Consider the following 20,014-nt stretch of genomic DNA (forward strand, 5'->3'; position numbering starts at 1 on the left):
TACCCTGGCTATTTTCATCTTTGAAAGCGACAGCTCAGTGCATCATCCGCTCCAAGTTGCATTTTGTAAAATTTCATAATGGTGGCATGTTTGCTAGATGCAGTAGCATTCATAATCTTCTTGTAAGAAAAGAAGCAATAAAGAATGAAAACTTACACATGCACTAAAAAGAAAAATATATCAATCTAAGTGAAGGGGATATTTTTAGAGCCCATTTTATGCCAATGAGGTAGATGCTTGTAGTTGATATGTAGCACCATTAATGACCTCACAGCATCACTCAGACACAATCTTGCATTCTGCAACTGAAGAACATGAGGATGCATGGGACCAAATTCTCTGCTCTCATAACTCTGAAATCTGTGGACTTACAGCAGCAGAGAATTTGGCCCACTGAACGTTCATTAAGGCCATATGCATTGAAGAGTTTTATATGAGAATTTGCACCAACACTACTACTGGTTCATGTGCCCCCTGTTGTTAGCACCATTTGGAGCCCTAGTCTACACCAGCCTCCTGTGGCCAAATCAGTCTTTACCACTATTTGTAGAACCAGAAGGTTTAGCTAACAGTTGTAAAACTGGATCTGGCTTTGGGAGCTTAAGTCTAAACTAAGGTTTCAGTTGGTGCTAACACCAGATCATGTGAACCAGTACTATTGTTGGTGAGAATTCTCTTGTAAAAATCCTAATGCACATGAGGCCTTGAAGAATCTTGTGTTTTTGTAACTGAAACACACCATCAAAAAGCCAATTGGAAATGCATCTCATTGGACTACAACACTGCTTTCAGGTTTGAGTGTAATAGCCTCTTTTGCAACTGCAATAAATACTGTATTTTAAGAAAATGTAAGATCTCAATAAATGGAATGATATACATGAAGGACTGCTTATTATGGTAGTAAAATATATATTGGGATTAGTAAAAATGTAAACAAATAATTTAAGATGCTAAAATATTTGTACCAAATCAGTCTAAACAGGTTACTTACATAGCAAGCTTCTTCCTGTATATCCTTGCTCTCTGTGTGAGTGAAATAAAATCTGACTTGATTTGTCCTAATCTTTACTGTTAGGAAAGTAAATGTGTAAAAACTTAATGTCTAGTTTCTTCTGGATGACTAGGAAACAGGCAGACCTATGACTACAGCATGTAGAACTATGTACCTTGATGGAAGAGTTTCCATTATGGAAATTAATACACTGTGCATACTCTTACATTGCATATATGGGTCATAAAACTAAACCATATCTATAGAAATGTTAAAGGAGAAGAAAGTTCAACCTAAAGCAATGCTGCAATTTGGAAAGTGGAAGTTTAATCACTACAACAGATTGCTATTTGCAACTGTTAAAACAATGCTGCATTAGACTACTTAAAAATGTTGTTCTCAAGCTTTCAGTATATTTGAATGAAACAAGTGGATGGTTGCTGAGAGACCAGAGTTGACTTCAGAAGAGTGGGAGAAGTTTCCGTGGATGCATTAAATTGATTTTGAGGTGTGCGCTTATATGTCTGGTAATGTCATGAAGACTGTTCCATGTAATTTATAAATCAAAATAACAGGGAGATAGAACAGCGATCTGAATGTTGTTTTGGAGAAAATTTTAAGTACTGCTTTTTAAATGAGCTGCCTCAGCATTCTATAGGTATGCTTTTCCATTCAGAGTCTTCGATGCTTTGGGTAAAAGACTGTGAACTCTTGCAGCCTCTTTTAAGAGGCAAATCCCTGAGGTGAAATCTTGGCCCTTTTGGAGTCAATAGGAATTTTGGTGTTTACTGCAGGAGGGCCAGGATTTCACCTTTTGTGCAGTTTGGAATAGAATGCTTTGTTCACTTGACTGTCACTTTAGTCAAAACAGTTGTATTTGGGATAAGGTTAATGCACAATCTTGATGATCTTCAAGCATAATTTGTATTAATTCAGTTCAGGTGATATTTGGAAGTTTGCCAGATAATGTCAAATGTTTGGCTTTTCTAAATTTTCATACATGTACAGTGCTGGGATAGCTCTTTCTGAAAAAATAAATGAAGATGTTCCATGCAAACAGCTTTCTTAAGAAACTGACCATTAAGTTTGCATTGTGATGTACATGTATCACAATAGCGTTTAATTACATAACATTTCTCAAATGCACAATAATATCCTTTTTTTCTACAAGGTTTAGATACGAATATGTGGCATCTTGTAATATTTCTAACACTTAATTCTTACACTAATTTTGTGGCCCTAGAGGCCTCTAACTTTGATTTATGTGATTTCTCTAAATTATGTCTTCTAATACCTCTTCCATAGCCACATATGATAGTCTCTTGTCAACCAACAGTACTGATTTCATTAAATGCATTTAACTGCAAAGCTAATGTCAATGTCAAATTACATGGCTTGTGGAGGGCAACAGATTTCTATTTGTTTAACATGCAATATGTCTCTAAGCATGATTTACCAGGGCTTGTCATCCAAAGAACTGTTATATCAGACCAACATAACCCAGGGAAGTAGTATTGTAAGTCATTACTGTAAACTTGTAAAATATATATTGTATTTGCTATGACATGTTCATGTAATTGGACTATATTGTAACTTGAAAAGGGGCGTAATTAAGGTTGCACATAGGAACATAATTTTAGCATTTTCTGGTGTGAGCTTTTGACTTTGATGTAATCTTTATATTTCTAACAGACTTCTGTATAAGGAAGCTTCTACTTGTCTTTAAAAGAAAAAGGGGGGACAGGTGTAGAGAGGGACAATTTAAAAAAGAGGAACTTCATTCTCCCGTACTCCTGAAATATATTGGTTTTCAAAGGGACAAATAAATACATAAATAATCACATGTAAATTCTATAACTTGGAACTGTTTGGCTAGGCACTGCACAAGGGAAAACTCTCTCATTGGTTCTCAACCAGGGGGGTGGGGCCCCCTGGGGGGGCTGAATGCATGTTTCAGGGAGTCCACCAAGCAGGGCCAGTGTTAGAATCTCTGGGGCCCAGGGCAGAAAGCTGAAATCCCACCCTATGGGGCTGAAGCCCAGGGCCTTGAACCCTTCCACCTGGGAGTGAAATCGAAGCCTGAGCAACTTAGCTTGCTACCCCCTAATGCTGGTCCTAGCTTTTATATGCAGAAAGCTAGTTGTTATGGCACAGGCAAGCCATGGAGTTTTTTTTATAGCATGGGGGGGCCCCTCAGGGGAAAAAACAGTTGAGAACCCCTGTTCTATCCCACCTACCTTGGGCGGTCCACAGGCAGGCTAGCTGGCTTCCCTCATTCCTGCAACCCTTAGAAAAAGGGAATGGGTATGTGGGTGGGGAGAGTGGAAATTGTAATTAATATGGAGTATGTATTGAATGGGGAGGGAGGCATAAGCAATGAGTGAATGAAAGGGGTAGGAGTCAGAGACTGTTCATAGTTTTTAAGTTGAGCTTGTGCTTGTACTTATTGGGTACACAAGGAAAAAAGTGAATAGATTCAGAGGTTTATCTGAATATTGTTCCCATTCTCCTTTATCTTATGAAAAAACTATTTGTGTTTTAATAATAATTATCTGGGTTTGCATTTGGTTACATAAAACTAGTACTTTTCTATAGCCCAAGGTATCAAAATTATGTATATGCAAATGCTGGAAAAACAAAGGAAAGATCTTTAACATGAGATACAATTATGCATAATTTTTACCTTGCCTAACTCTTCTTAGCTCCTTTTAAATAAACAATGTATGTATTTACAGCTCGAGATCACAAAATGGAAACAAAGTTCATACCTGTGGTAAATTAGTTTCTCAACATATTTAATTTTAATGTTAGACAGTCTTAAGATTTTTAACTCTTACCCTTATGTAATACCCATTTAGAACACTGAACTCAAAACACTTTTCTATCAGTTTTGTCCTCTTCTTAATCTCTTCTCTTGTAAAGTGCAAGCCAACAGGGCTTTGCTTTTACTCTTCATGTACTTGTCTTCTGTACCAGGTACAATAACATCAGCACTCTTCTGAGACTAAGGTTGTTAAACTATACTCCTTCTCCTGGCTGGTTCTGCAGCTGCTGAGCAAAACAATCATATGTGAACAGTAGCTGGCTTTCTTAAAAACTGAGTGAAGGACTCTAAACCAAACTAGATATGTAGTATTACGTGAATGATCCTTCAAGTATAAGTTGAATTTCAGCCATAACACCCCTTTGATATAAAAAGGGAAATGCTGAGTATTCACTGGACTTTTTCCTAACATTCAGTGGACTGAATCATGTCCGTTCTGGGGGGGGGGGGGTGTGTGTGTAATGTAACATATAGTGTCAATGTCTCTGGGTAGAACCAAAATATCTATGCTTCCACAGCTGGGGGAAAAAAACAACCATAAGCAATTTTTAAAAGTTCATTTGTTTCTTCTAAAATGTGTTCCTCCTAAATTGCTATAAATACAGTGTGGTGTTCACTTTGTGGCAAACTATATGCTTCAGTTACACGTAATATAGCATTAAAGGCTTCCTCAGTATTCTTTGAGCTTTAAAGACACTACTTATTTATGTTGTTTTTGTTTTTCTATACTTCAAAGTATTTCTGTAGCGACAGCTCTTAAAGCAGTGAAATGTATATGGATTGACAAAAGAAAAACATTTTTCCCTCCAGGTGGACTTGGTCTTTCAAATACAATGTATGCTCGTTTAGGAGAAATCATTTCTCTAGATGGGTCTGTTGCGGTTACTTTGGCAGCTCATCAAGCAATAGGGCTTAAGGTAACATTGGGTTGTTGTTTTATTTGTTATACATGGCTTGTAGAGGCCAGATGAGATGAACTTAAATTCAAGTGTAGATTTGGGGGCGGGAGGGTGTCTTAACTTATTTTGATAACAAATAAATAATATCTACAACCTGTTCATAGTAAATCAAGGGCTGCATTTTGCAACCGGCCTGTTGTACATTTGTTTCAAGAGTGCTCCTCCCATACACTGATCTCCTAAAGTCCTTTGAGATCTACTGATGAAAAGTGCTATAAAAGAATAAAGTACTGTTTGTTGTTCTCTTCTTGTGGCCAGTCTGGGATAATTGAGTTAACCCTTCCCACTGTCAGAGAGCAATCAAAAAGTTTTGTTGAGACTCTGCATCCTGGCCTGGTACACAAAATAAGCTCTTAATTTGTGTAAAAAAACATCTGATTGTAACTTGGTTTCCCTTTGATAAGAAGCCCTGCCTATAAAGATCTAAAGAAAAAAATTCATTTTATATGAAACGTTTTGGAAAATTAATAGGTCATACCTTGGTCTTTGCTTGATACCCTTTTTATTTATAGTACAGCAATGGCAGTAAAAGTACCACATCCTCTAATGGAGAGGGGTACCTCTAGGACTAAGGGAGTAGTTCAGGTTCCATGCTCATGTAGTTATTGGTCTCTTTGAGATGAACAATTAGGATTTCAGTTGTGATGGAGGGCTACTAGATACGATGTCCAAAAGGAAGTGGTCTAATGCCAGCTTATTTCAAGTAGGCAGTTGATCAGCTATCTGATGATTTATTAATTGGACATTAATATGTCAAACACAATTTTAGTCTGTTAAATACATAATTAGATAAAATCGTGATTTTAACGTACAAATTAATTTTCTGTATATTATGAATTAAACATCATGTGAATGATGCTTTACTTCTCGCACATCATGATATGTTGGTAAGTCTCTTATTCATTTCTTTGTTTAGGGAATCCTGATTGCTGGCACTGATGAGCAGAAAGCAAAGTATCTACCTAAATTAGCATCTGGGGAGCATATTGCAGCTTTTTGCCTTACAGAACCTGGAAGGTAACATTATTTTATAACTAAAAATGTTTTGTTTTATTTGACAAACATTTGTTTGGTTTGTTACAATGGCACCTACTTCAAATCTATTCTGTTTTTTGTGTGTGTGACTTTAAGGCAGATGTTATCAATAAATGATATAGTAGAAATTTGGGAGTGGAGGTTGTTCTGAAATGTCTAACTCTGAACAAAATGTTATGGTTGTTCCTTCAAAAGTTTACAACTGAACATGACTTAATACAGCTTTGAAACTTGACTATGCAAAAGACAAGTGCTGCTTTTCACTATCTTAATTTAAATGAAACAAGCACAGAAATAGTTTCCTTACCGTGTCAAATCTTTTTTTTAAATTTTCCCTTCATTTTTTTTTAGTAGTTCACATTTAACACAGTGCTGTATTGTACAGTATTGGCTCTTTTTTTGTGTCTGCTGTCTGATTTCATACTTCCGGTACCAAATGAGGGGTGTGATTGACTGGTCAGTTCGTAACTCTGAGGTGCTATTTTATTTCAAACTACATAATTCATCTTCTCCCATGGAGATGCACCTGTGGCTTCCATGAAATTACTGAATGTTTTTTTGACTTCGACTACGTTCTTTGGCCCAAACCTTGCCATATGAGACACATTAATTTATCATTGGAACTGAGTATGGTTTGAAGGGCTCTATTGGCTGTGCAGGGAACATTGTGATACCATGAGCACTGAACTGGTTACTCTGAGCTTCTGTGAAATAGTTAGAGAAAAATGATGAAAGCTTCTTCAATACCTGGCTCGGTTAACAAACAGTATTAAGAAACCTTTGGGCTGGTCTGTGTGGCAAGCTGGGGTCTGAATCTACCCTGCACTTCCTGCCACCGACGAACTATCCATGTGGACCCTGCTGACCCACATTAACAGTTGTTAATGCACTTTGATCTAGTCCTCTTTGAAATGGCAGAGTCAATATGAACACTTACTCCATGGCAGGCTAGTGTGGGGTAAATTCAAACTGTAGCTTGCTGCGAACTAATTGTTCATGTGGACAAGTCCTTTGTCTTCCACTGAAGGTGTGTAAAAATTTTAACGTTTTTGTGGCAGCAGCTTGATGCTTGGTTGTAGGTAAGATTTGGAAGTGGCTATAATTCAGAGGAGTATAGTGTCTGCCTACAAATATAGGAATATCTGATTATGCTGTGACTCTTAAAGCGTTTGGAAGAAAAGCCTTAGCCCACTCGAGCAATGTGTGCTGTATTTTTAATTTTAGTTGTAACCTCTATGGACTTCAAGAGTGGACTAGCATTTTCTAGAACTTCTTGCAATAGGTGCTTTATTTCTTTTCCTTGAGTGTTATGAGGCAGTAGCCTCATCATAGTTAGTTAAGACTTCTTCAATCATTAGCTAGGCTTTGGCCCCCCTGTAAAGTCTTTTTCCGTTTTGCAGATGTGGACTGTATTAGCAGAGATTTATTTTTGAAAGAAATTCAGGCAAATGATTTTTGAAGTGACACTTTGAGGGAGGGGGAAAGAGGGAGAGAATAGGTGCTAATCATGTTTTGAAAATGTTTCTAACATTTATTTAGCCTGATTAACTCAATCTTTTAAAATCTCTAGTACACAGGTGCAATCTGTGAAAAGAAAAGGCATATTTCAGAAGTTATTTGGTGGCAAATAGATAAATCAGAAAGTTCCAGGCACTACCCAGCATTTAAAGGGTATGTGGTTTAGACTAGTGGAGACCTAGCTTTCATTTTTCAGGAGAGGGAGGCAAAATACCATGATTGTCATAATCCATGTAAAGTTTGCACGGCTTGTGGTTAAGATATCAGTCTTGAAAACTGAACAGGTTTGGTCTGGAATCACTGAGAGAGTGTACATGGAAATTCATAATACCACTTTTAGAATCCTTTTTAGGAGTGGAACTCTCTTTAAAAACATCAAAGGAGATTTGGCTTTTGTAAAACCTTTTTCACCCACCACAGCAAATGTCACTTTTAGAGAAGTTAATATGCCAGTACCAAACTGGAGATCTAGAAAGGAAACTTATCTAAATAAGAACAATACATGCATGTAGTTAACACTATATAAGTAGGTAGTGATTGAGAAGATGTCTGAATTGATTGAACTAGGAGCATTCAGACTCTCCCCACTGCTCACCCTGGAAGTCCGTATAATTGACCTGCTACATCTGTCGGCATACAACAGTATATGATGTATATAGCTATTAATTCTGTGAGGACTACCAATTATTCCATTTTTCCCTTTCTGTTGCGTATTGCTTTCTTTCAGGATGTGCAACAATATAGCATGAATTGTGGGGAGCTGCTTCTGTGCTTCAAACCAGCTATGCGTTGTGACTGTTTTTTTTTCTCTGCCTTCCAGTACTTCAAAAATGTAGCAAAGCTACAAGGATGTCATTTCTAAAATATTCTAGTTGTTCCTAGTCAATGTGGCACCATAGTCTAAAATAAGTGAGACTCCAGAGAGAGCTGTCTTCAGAGGACTATGCTTGAAGTATATTTCTTCAGCAGCCATTGGATTTAGAAAGTTACACTTTTATTTAGAAACTGAACTTGAGGCATCAGCATTTGAAAAATTGGGCATATATTTGTATCCCTTATATTGTTTAAGTGTTTCTGGAAACTAAGCAAATTTTAACTACTTCTTTGGCTTCTAGTGGAAGTGATGCAGCATCCATCCAGTCCAGAGCTACCATGAGTGAAGATGGGAAAAGCTTTTTACTAAATGGCTCAAAGGTATGTATCCATAGAATGATGAACTGAAATAATTTCTGGTATGAGTTTCATAGGGAGCATTCCTACCTCATGGAGCATTGCTGGTCATCTTGTTCTCCCAAATGAGAACTTAACTTGGCAGCTTCCTTTGACTTCTGAGGATCCCAGGCTAGCAAAGAACAATGTCAGAAAGACAGTTCATTCACTCTTGAGGCCAGAAGAAATTACTACTCAGAGAATAACCTTTGCTAATAAGGCTAAGGAGGGCTCACTCCGTGAACATGCTTTTCTTCTCTGCATTTCCCCATCCTGTGTCCTGCTTTATTCCGGGAGGGTGAGAGTCTGCCCCTCACTGTGCACACCCAGGTGAGGAGGAAACCTGAAATCTTTTTTTTCTCTACCTTCTCTGCCCAATGTTTTGTTGAATACTTTAAAGGAAAAAATTAACACTGACTTGGAAGTAGAGCTGGTCAGGCCACCTTTTTGGCTAAATTATGTATGCTGTTACATCAAAGCCAAAATGTTTAGTGAGACACATTGGTTTTGATGTATGAAAATTTTGGTGGTTAGAGCACTGGCCTGGCATGTGGAAGACTCAGGTTCAACTCCCTGTTCTGCCTGATTCAGAACAGTTTTCATCGAGATCAATCTGAAACAATTGGAGCAGGGCCTTGAACCTAGTGTCACAATTTCAGGGTTAACTTCTCCCTTGACACTCCACCCTCTTAGCCCTCTTGAGGGCATTCACTTCACATTTTAGGCTTCCTATCCATCACATCTCTTGGGTGGAGGAGATCTCTCCCACCCCAGACCGGGGGTTTAAGCTTGCACTCCTTTTGCACCTCACTGATTTCCCCTACAGTCCAGTCAATATCTGTGATTTGTTCTCTCTCCAGGGGGTACTACAGTGTACGCTAATTACTAACCGGCCTTCACAAAACAAAGTATACTTGTTCCTAGGGCAAAAGCATTAGAGAAAACATATTTAAAAAAAAAATTGTCATCCTCTGGTCAGCTCTTCTTGGAAGTATAACCTTGCTGTAGTCACAAAGACATTGCAAGGGCAGAGATTAAAACTTGATGGAATGAGCCAGTTAGTCCTGTGCTGAGACAGCTTCTGCTCTGAAATAATAAAGCATTGTATCTATCCCAGAACAACTAATGTACTTTTTTTCTTTTCCCTACCTCCTCTCCCAGATCTGGATATCCAATGGTGGCCTGGCAGACATTTTCACTGTGTTTGCAAGGACTGAGGTCGTTGATAAAGATGGTGCAAAAAAAGACAAAATTAGTGCCTTCATTGTAGAAAGAGCCTTTGGTGGAGTCACTAATGGGAAGCCAGAAGATAAACTGGGTATTCGAGGTTCTAATAGTAAGAAGCATTTAAATTCAATATTTTCATAGAAGTGTGTTTCAAAATTCATGTATTTATCAGAATCCACAAGCAAACCCATTTTGGTTGGACAATACACTACATTCCAATTTGATTGTGGACATTTTGGTTCCTATTTCTTTAACAACCTTCTCAGTTTTCTGCAGAGACAATTCAAAGTGCACTTTCACAAATATAAAGATCCATGTTAAGTAATTACTTTCTCATCTGCTAATTGTCATCCATTTCCAAACACCTGACACTCTCATCTTGCCATGGAAATTCTCCTTTGTGTACTGCACTGGGAAGATTCAGTAATAAGTAGCATTACTATGATACAGCAGCACTGGGAGCTGGTTTCTCTTTGTTGTTCTATTTATTGGTAGATCTTATGCTTCGCCATCAGTCATTCAGTTATGTGTGTTCTTTATGTCTTTCTTACAGTTCCAGGCAAGACTGTAAGTTTTCCCTAGTCGTGCTGTACAAGTTAGAAATATTAGTATTTGTACCTTTCATAAATTAAAATGCCAACTCCCAGCTTTCTCACCATTAACTTTTTTGACAAAGTGTATTTAAATCTGTTGGGAAAAATCCAGCTTCTAGTACAGAAAGAGTAAGTTAAATTCTGAATGTTGCGGTATCTTTTAACAGTATTTCTCAAAAGTTTTCTGAAATAATTGAATGCTATTTTTATTTCAGCCTGTGAAGTACATTTTGATAACACAAAAGTGCCTGTAGAGAACGTTATTGGAGAAGTAGGAGGGGGGTTTAAGGTGAGTTGTGAAGAAGAAGAAGAATTATGTTTAAACCGACCACAAAGATGTCTCTGGGGAAGAGAATTTGTTGTTTGGTGCCAGATTTTGTCTAAAAGGACAAACATATTTGTTAACCTCTGAGATCACTAAATGTGAAAAAGATTAGAGGATGGAATTACTCTGTTTATCTTTTGTATGCAGTCAGTTTTGTATGTCACATTCTCTGTTCATAGGCACTCACTTTCTTAAGCACTGCAGTAGTGTATGTAACAGAGAAGCTTCTGCTATTGGAGTTTCGTTAGATGGTGCTTCAATTTTTCCATCCAAGATGACTAAACTGTTTGTTTGAAAAGAACAAGTTTAGTAAATTTCAACAACTTTCACTTTACCCATCCTGGGGTGGATGATACTGAGCAAATAACAATAGCATTGGAGAAAATCTGAACAACCTTGGATGTCTCCCCTCACGTGAATGTGCACTTGTGAGTGAAGCTGTAAATGGCTCTTTGAAATTTGCCTGTCCCCATCCCTACTCTTGCAGCCAACCCGCCAAAAGCAGAGCTCACATGCAGAGCGATGTAAGTTCAAGGCAGCAGCCCATAGGCACAAAATTGTGTTTTGTGTTATTCTGATGCTTAACATTGCTGCAAAAGTGTATTGATCCAGTCCTTTGGAGTTGCCAGTGGAGACCTCCCTGCCAAGCAACATGTAGCTGTCAGCTGAGTAGAGAAGAAGGAGAGTGAGGAAATGCCACAAAAAACACAGATTAGGATGATGCAGGGAGGGGAAAGAAATAAGAAAGGGAAAACAAAGCAGGCAGAAAAGGAGGGGGTTGGGAATGGGGAGAGCAAAAGAGGATAGTAGGAAATTCCGGAGGGCATAAGGGGGCTACCCATCAGCTAATCATCACAAAAGGACTCTACCCAAATAAAATGCAGCAAACTGCTGAAATACTCAAACATGAACTGAATGTAAACATAAAACTGAGCATTTATATGTGAACCTGATACAGGCTGCTTCCTTTCTTGGTGTTTAAAGGAAGAAGCCTTTCTATAGAAAAGAAAAGGTTAAAATCAGAATCAGTTCATGAATTTTGATAAATGGGATGTGATCAGTGATGAAAGCTATAAGGTTTAAGCTACAGTGAAAGTAATCTTGTTATATTAGTAGTTTAGTGTTTAAATGAAACCCATGTGGGGAGAAATAACGATTCTAGATGTCAACAGAAAAATTCTTGGGGAAAAGGTAGAAATATTAAGTAAGATTTCATGGGATAATCAATAAAGGAAATGGGAAAGTGAAGATGTGAAGTAGCCTATACCCAAAGACTGCATTTCATAACAACTAGCCAAAAATATGTCAAGTGGCTGTAAATCATGTGGATTAACAAAGTGCAAAGGATGAATAAGGTTAAATGAGGCCAAGCAGAGAGTAATTTCAGGTACAGAAGAACAGCAAAGACTAAAATTAAGTTGTTTTGAAGGAAGGGGGGAAAGCATAAGGACAGGTAGAGAATGAGAAGATTGTAAAAGAGATTCAAGTAAATCAGACATTTAAGTACATAAGGAGCACGAAATCAATAAAGGAGACAGAAAGGACTCTTAAGAGATAGTAAGGGTAATTTATTTACAGAAGAGGACAGATACCACTAAAGTAATTGAATTCTTGTACTTAGTTTATAAAGGAGTTAAGAGTTCAGATGCCAGAAACTGAGACAGTTTTGAAGGGGAGCTGAAGAAATGCTGAAAGAAATTGTGATTGTGCTGGAACAGATGATCAAGAAATTAGAACTTGTGAGGGACTGAAAAACAAACTTCAGCCTTATAGAAAAATTGTTTATAGTTTTTAAATTACACTTGAAATGAAGGTTGAATATGAGATTGATATCCTGAACAAAGGCTAACAATTGTCTGTATTTAAAAAGATATTTAGGGAATGTCTGATAAAATACAAACCTTAGCTTCCTTTCAGTGGGAAAATACTGAAAACATTTGTAACAAACTGAATAGACGAAAAATAATGGATTGTGTGCATAATTCACAAGGGCTACCATGGAAATATTAAATAAAACCTAATATAAGTAATTACATTGCTTACCTGCTGTGTTAAATATATGCCATGGGCAGTGAGTTTGTCACAGAAAATTCTCAAGCATTGCAGATGAGTTTTGGTAAACCTTATTTAAAGTTTTGTGACTTATCCTGAACTTGTTTAGCAAAATATTCCTTCTTCTTGTGTTTATGAAGCAAAAAGTCTTGAAATTCTCAAAGTGCCCTTTTTGTGTCAAGTAACATCAACTTGTCAGATTTCTGAACTGAAGTCTGAGAGGTAAATGTAATTAATATTCACATAAAACAATATTTAGCCTAAATTTGAAGTATTAGCTTAAAAAAAAATGTTCTTCGAATGCTTGCATGTGTCCATTTCACTGTAGGCGTATGTGCACCTAGTGCACAGTTGTCAGAACTTTATCCCTCAGCAGTACTCATCCGGGCAGCTCGAGCACCCTCTGTCTCCACATGCCACTGTGTGCTGGTGTAAGAGGGTGGAACCACTCCGACCCTGCCTCAGTTCCTCTTCCTGCCAGTGGTGGTTGTCGGTGCAATCTCAGACTTGTCATAAGAATCCCTCGCTCCTTTGCTTGTCTATACTGTTATTGTTAGAAAATAGTTAAGTTGGTTAGTTTTAGCAAGTTTTTGTGATAGATTTTAATCTTAAGTCTTTTTTGGGGGTGGGACGGGACTAGTTTTCATCTTATCCCAGTACTGAAACGATGCTGCGGTCACCAGGTTTTAAGTCCTGCCGCACGTGTGTCGAACCTGTGCTGGTCAGTGACCCACACACAGCCTGTCTGAAATGTTTGGGAGAATCCCACATCAGTGACAAGTCACATTTTGTCAGATTTAAGTCCTGCTCAAAAAAAGAGAGAGCAATGAGGCTCAGATGTTTGCTCAAGGAAGCAGCACTCGCCACCCCCCTCCATCGGACTCATCACACACAGCTTGCACCCCAAGTACATCAGCCTGGGCACAGAGCGCACCAGAGATGTCTGCAGCTCCTCAGTCCCATTTGCTGGTACTGAAGAAAAGACTTAAACCCTCCTCAGTCTCAGTACCTAGCTTGGGGTTGTTGGTGCCACAGCCTAGTAGAGGCAGAGATTCTCTGGAGCACCCTTCAGCACAGAAAGGATCTCCGCCTCTGGAGCCTGTCCTGGGTCCATTGAGGGCATCCCCTGAAATGCCTCTGTGGCAGAGCCATCAGTCATTGCTGCTCCCAGTCACCCTGGAGGTGCATGCAGCTGAAAGGGACTTGCTTAGCCTCTTAGTATGGTATCCCTGGTGGTGCAAGAAGGTTTACAGTCGGTACTCATGCCAGTGGTGCCTACCTCTCTGTGTCAGGAACTCATGGTACCATTAACTCCCAGGCAGCCACAACAGCAGCTGCAGTTGAAGGGCAAGTCTCCAATGATATCCCTGGCACCAGCATCCCTTCGTTTGGGCTACCAGTCTCCAGTCCCAACTAGTTCTGCCTCTTCTTCCCCTCTCCCCCATTTTGGATATTTCATATTCTTCCCCTTCAGACTCAGAGGTGCATCCCTCTGCCATCCAAGACAGAGGGCATACACTCCATCAGAGACTTGAGGACCATGGGTCATGCAACAGTCACAGCACTGGCCTTTTCCTCCTTCTAAGGGGTAATAGCCCCATCAAAGTTGGGTCCCAAGCCCATGTCAGTGGCTGACCATGAGGCACCCCTTCTCCTGCTAGAACATTCCTGCAACTGTCTGGTTCTTTGTCATTGAGACTGCTCAGGTGGCATCAGCATCAGACATCATTTTCTGGTACCTGTACCAAGAACAGTACCAGCCAGCCAGAAGTCACTCGGGCGGCTTCCCCACCATAAGTATTGGACCAGACTCCACCTCAGAATCCTGTGGTGTCCTCTTCCTCATTGCCAGATGAGGCTGTTGAGCAGCAAGCGATTCACCACCTCCAGAGGACCATGGGGCTTATCAAGATCTGTTGAGAAGGGTGGCCTCTGTTCTTGACATTCAGGCAGAGGAGGTGTGTGAAAGATCCCACAAGTTGATGGACATTCTGGTATTGCCAGCCCTGACAGCTAGCCTCTGCCAGTTTAATGAAGCTATAATGGAGCCAATCAGGATGCTCTGGCAGTTACCATCTTCCTTACCTCCCACAGTAAAGCGAGCTGAAAGGAGGTTACTTCGTCCCCAGTAATGGATATGAGATTTGTAATCTCACCTTCTTCCAGGTTCTTTGGTGGTGGCAGCTGCTAATGTCGTTCAGTGTAAACGCTGTCCTGTCTGCATTTTACACACTGGGGCTTATAGATAATCAAGACAAATCAATTCTTAAACCAGTACAGAGAACAGAGTTTGTTGGAGCAGCCTTAGACTCCAAAATCCAGGTTCGAAGTACTACAGGGCTTGATGTTATGACTAAAAGCACATGCTCTCATCACAGCCCACTGCTGCCTCAGCCTGCTGGGTCAAATGGCAGCATATGCCTATGTGATTCAACACACCAGACTGCATCTCAGAAAGCTGCTGGCATCAATGTATGCCCCAAGTTGTTGTCATGGACAAGATGGTTTGAGTGCCAATGTCAGTTTTATTATTTTTAGACCCTCTGAAAGTCTGTGGGGAGGGAGGTCCCCTTATCTCCCTGCTACCAACCCTCACTTCTATCAGCCCCCTCAGGGTCTCTGGTTGCCTCAGGTTCCAATGGTTCATATAAACATTAGGGAGTTAAGAGCTATGCAACTAGCCTGCTCATCTTTCCACCTGCATATAGTAGGAAAGAACTTGGGTAATTCTAACAGGCAACTTGGTGACTATGTTTTGCATAAGATAAGGAGGAGTGCAGTCAACCCAGCTGTGCCAGGAGGCAATTCACTTCTGGAACTTTTGCATACCCAATCAGTACATCTCAGGGCTGCTTATCTTTCCTGGAAGCAGGACACGTTTGCAGATTGTCTGAGCAGGATCTTCCCCAATCACCACAGGTAGTCTTTACTCCTGGACATCTCCAGATCCATCTTCTAGCTCTGGAGGACTCCCCAAGTGGACCTGTTCACAACAAAGTGCAACAGAAAATGCCACTGATTTTGTTCTCAGGAGGTCTCGACCCAGGCTGATTGACAGATGCTTTTCTGCTACCTTGGAAGGATCCCCTCCTGTATGCCTTCCTTCCAGTTCCCTTGCTGCCCAGAGTCTTGTTTAAAGTCAAACAAGACCATGACTATCTCATCCTGATAGCACCAGCTTGGCCTCGACAGCACTGGTACTTGACCCTATTGAGTTTCTCCTACTGGATCCAGATGTGATTTCTCAGGACCATAGCTGCCTGTTCCATCCAAACCTATGAGACCACCACCTGACAGTCCTGTTCTAGGGATGTCCAGGAAGTGTTTCGGAATAGTTGTAACCCTAAACTAGAGGCACTTACCTGACTAAATGGAAGTGCTTCTCCATTTAGTCCCATCAGAAAGACATATCCCCAAAACATGCACCCCTGGACCTTGTACTAGACTGTCTTCTATACCTAAAACATCAGCTTTGTTGACTAGCTCTGTATCTCAGCCTTCCATACCTTGGTGGATAGTAGATCCCTTTTCTCCAACCCCATCATTACCAGATTCCTAAAGGCCTTGATCACATTGTACCCATATGTGCAAGATCCTATCCCTCCTTGGGATCTGAACTTGGTCCTAGCAAAATTATGGGACTGCCATTTGAACCCCTTGCAACTTGCTCTCTGCTCCACCACTCTATGAAAGTAGAATTTGTAGTTGCCACTATCTCAACCAGAAAGGTGGGCAAGTTGAAAGCCCTAATGTCAGAGCATCCCTATATGGTTTTCTATAAAATTCATCTCATCCTCACTCAATTTCTCATTAAGGTAGTTTCTGATTTTCATACTGCTGATCTTCCTGAAACCTTCTGCACATAGAGATGAGGAGAGACTTCACTCATTGGATGCGAGAAGGGATTTAGCCTTCTGCTTGGAGTGTACTAATTCCTTTAGATCCTCCACACAGTTGTGGTTGCAGACAAGACTTAAGGACAACCAATTTCCACTCAGAGAATTTCATCCTGGATCTCTGTGCATTCGTTTGTTATCACTTGTCTAATATAGCTCTGCCAGCTAGAGTTTTGGCTTGCCCTATTAGAGCACAGGCAACTTCTGGGCTTTCCTGGTGCTAGTGCCTATCATAGCCATTTGTAAAGCGGTGACTTCGTCATTAGTCCACACTTTTGCTTCTCATTATGCTATTTGCCAATTTGGGGCAGGTTGTCTTTCAGTCACTGTTCAGGTAGTCTCAGGGCCCACCACCATATTTGTCTGCTTGTGAGTCCCCTACAATGGAATGGAAATGTGCAAGCACTCGCAGGATAAATGATTGCCTACCTTTCTGTAACTGTTCTTCGACATGTTGCATATATCTGTTCCCTAACCCTTCTCCCCCTTCCCATCTCTGTTGGAGTCTGTCTAGTACAAGTACAAGTACTAGTACAGGATTGTCTGGCTATGTAGACTCCCTCCTCAGGCCCTTCGTTACCAGCACTCCAGCTATCTTCGAGACACCACCGATTTCCTGAGGAAACTACAGTCCATTGGTGATCTTCCTAAAAACACCATCCTAGCCACTATGGATGTAGAAGCCCTCTACACCAACATTCCACACAAAGATGGACTACAAGCCGTCAGGAACAGTATCCCCGATACTGTCATGGCTAACCTGGTGGCAGAACTTCGTGACTTTGTCCTGACCCATAACTATTTCACATTTGGTGACAATGTATACCTTCAAATCAGCGGCACTGCGATGGGTACCCGCATGGCCCCACAGGATGCCAACATTTTTATGGCTGATTTAGAACAACGCTTCCTCAGCTCTCGTCCCCTAATGCCCCTACTCTACTTGCGCTACATTGATGACATCTTCATCATCTGGACCCATGGAAAAGAAGCTCTTGAGGAATTCCACCATGATTTCAACAATTTCTATCCCACCATCAACCTCAGCCTGGACCAGTCCACACAAGAGATCCACTTCCTGGACACTACGGTGCTAATAAGCGATGGTCACATAAACACCACCCTATATCGGAAACCTACTGACCGCTATTCCTACCTACATGCCTCTAGCTTTCATCCAGATCATACCACTCGATCCATTGTCTACAGCCAAGCGCTACGATATAACCGCATTTGCTCCAACCCCTCAGACAGAGACAAACACCTACAAGATCTCTATCATGCATTCCTACAACTACAATACCCACCTGCTGAAGTGAAGAAACAGATTGACAGAGCCAGAAGAGTACCCAGAAGGCACCTACGACAGGACAGGCCCAACAAAGAAAACAACAGAACGCCACTAGCCATCACCTTCAGCCCCCAACTAAAACCTCTCCAACGCATCATCAAGGATCTACAACCTATCCTGAAGGACGAGCCATCGCTCTCTCAGATCTTGGGAGACAGACCAGTCCTTGCTTACAGACAGCCCCCCAATCTGAAGCAAATACTCACCAGCAACCACACACCACACAACAGAACCACTAACCCAGGAACCTATCCTTGCAACAAAGCCCGTTGCCAACTCTGTCCACATATCTATTCAGGGGATACCATCATAGGGCCTAATCACATCAGCCACACTATCAGAGGCTCGTTCACCTGCGCATCTACCAATGTGATATATGCCATCATGTGCCAGCAATGCCCCTCTGCCATGTACATTGGCCAAACTGGACAGTCTCTACGTAAAAGAATGAATGGACACAAATCAGACGTCAAGAATTATAACGTTCAAAAACCAGTTGGAGAACACTTCAATCTCTCTGGTCACTCGATCACAGACCTAAGAGTGGCTATACTTCAACAAAAAAGCTTCAAAAACAGACTCCAACGAGAGACTGCTGAATTGGAATTAATTTGCAAACTGGATACAATTAACTTAGGCTTGAATAGAGACTGGGAATGGATGAGTCATTACACAAAGTAAAACTATTTCCCCATGGTATTTCTCCCTCCCACCCCACCCCCCACTGTTCCTCTGATATTCTTAGGTTTCAGAGTAGCAGCCGTGTTAGTCTGTATTCGCAAAAAGAAAAGGAGTACTTGTGGCACCTTAGAGACTAACAAATTTATTAGAGCATAAGCTTTCGTGAGCTACAGCTCACTTCATCGGATGCATTTTCTTGTTAACTGCTGGAATTAGCCTACCTGCTTGTCACCATGAAAGGTTTTCCTCCTTCCCCCCCCTGCTGTTGGTGATGGCTTATCTTAAGTGATCACTCTCCTTACAGTGTGTATGATAAACCCATTGTTTCATGTTCTGTGTGTGTGTGTATATAAATCTCTCCTCTGTTTTTTCCACCAAATGCATCCGATGAAGTGAGCTGTAGCTCACGAAAGCTTATGCTCTAATAAATTTGTTAGTCTCTAAGGTGCCACAAGTACTCCTTTTCTTTTTGCGAATACAGACTAACACGGCTGCTACTCTGAAATCTGTCTAGTACAAAGGAACTGAGCTCTCCCGACGACATAATTAAACCATCTCCAATGAACTGAGGTAGCTATGTCAGTGGGAGAGTGTCTCCAACCGAAATAACGGTGTCCACACTGGCACATCTGTCTGTGTAATTTATGTCGCTCAGGTTTTTTCACACCCCCGAGCAAATTGAGTTATACCGACAAAAAGTGTTAGTGTAGAAAGACCCTAAGTCCATGGCAGGCTAGTGCAGGTAGATTCACACCCCAGCTTGCTGAAAACTTAATGTTTGTATGTACAAGGCTTTAGTCTGAAGAGATACATTAAAGCATTTTCAGAAGGACTTCTGTGCAAAACTTCAGGATTATCATTCCTGTATGTTAAATGTTGCAATTTTAGTGCAACAATGAAATCTGGAGAAATGGAAACATGGAGTTAAAATCCAGACCTTCTTATTCTTGGATATATTTAGTGTAGCTTTCAGAATCCTGAAATTGTAATGGTTTCAGCTTGATGAGATGTGACCTTTACTTACTTTGTTTGCCAAGCACAGATGATGTTCTTTCAGTCACCTGAAACATTTTAACAACATATGTTCACTAATTTTGAACACAGTGTTCCAAGTTGCATTTCCCTCCCCTTTAATAACATTTAGGTTTTGATGTCCATGTATCAATATTCTGTATATATATTACTGGCTTTTTTTTTTTTTTTTTTTTAGCTTTTTTGTCTGCAGCATGGGTGCTGTTTGAGCAGGGTAGGCTCTAAGTTTTTTGCCCCCTCAAGCGCCCCCCCCCAAAAAAAAGCCGGAGTGTGGCCAAAGTGCAAAAAAAAAAAGGGGGGGGGCCAGAGTGCCACCCCTTG

The 20,014-nt window shown here is 40.5% G+C and overlaps 1 protein-coding gene across 1 annotated transcript in view; it reads left to right on the forward strand.

Annotated features, from left to right (window-relative positions):
• ACAD9 (acyl-CoA dehydrogenase family member 9) overlaps positions 1-20,014 on the forward strand; it is a 66,813-nt gene that overhangs the window by 21,013 nt on the left and 25,786 nt on the right. Inside the window, exons 4-8 of the mRNA XM_038409464.2 lie at positions 4,626-4,732; positions 5,691-5,791; positions 8,443-8,521; positions 9,698-9,872; positions 10,572-10,645. Coding sequence (XP_038265392.1) covers positions 4,626-4,732; positions 5,691-5,791; positions 8,443-8,521; positions 9,698-9,872; positions 10,572-10,645 — 536 coding nt within the window. The remainder of the gene's footprint in view (positions 1-4,625; positions 4,733-5,690; positions 5,792-8,442; positions 8,522-9,697; positions 9,873-10,571; positions 10,646-20,014) is intronic.

Source organism: Dermochelys coriacea, chromosome 7, assembly GCF_009764565.3.
Source record: "Dermochelys coriacea isolate rDerCor1 chromosome 7, rDerCor1.pri.v4, whole genome shotgun sequence".
In the NCBI taxonomy this organism is placed as follows: domain Eukaryota; kingdom Metazoa; phylum Chordata; order Testudines; family Dermochelyidae; genus Dermochelys; species Dermochelys coriacea.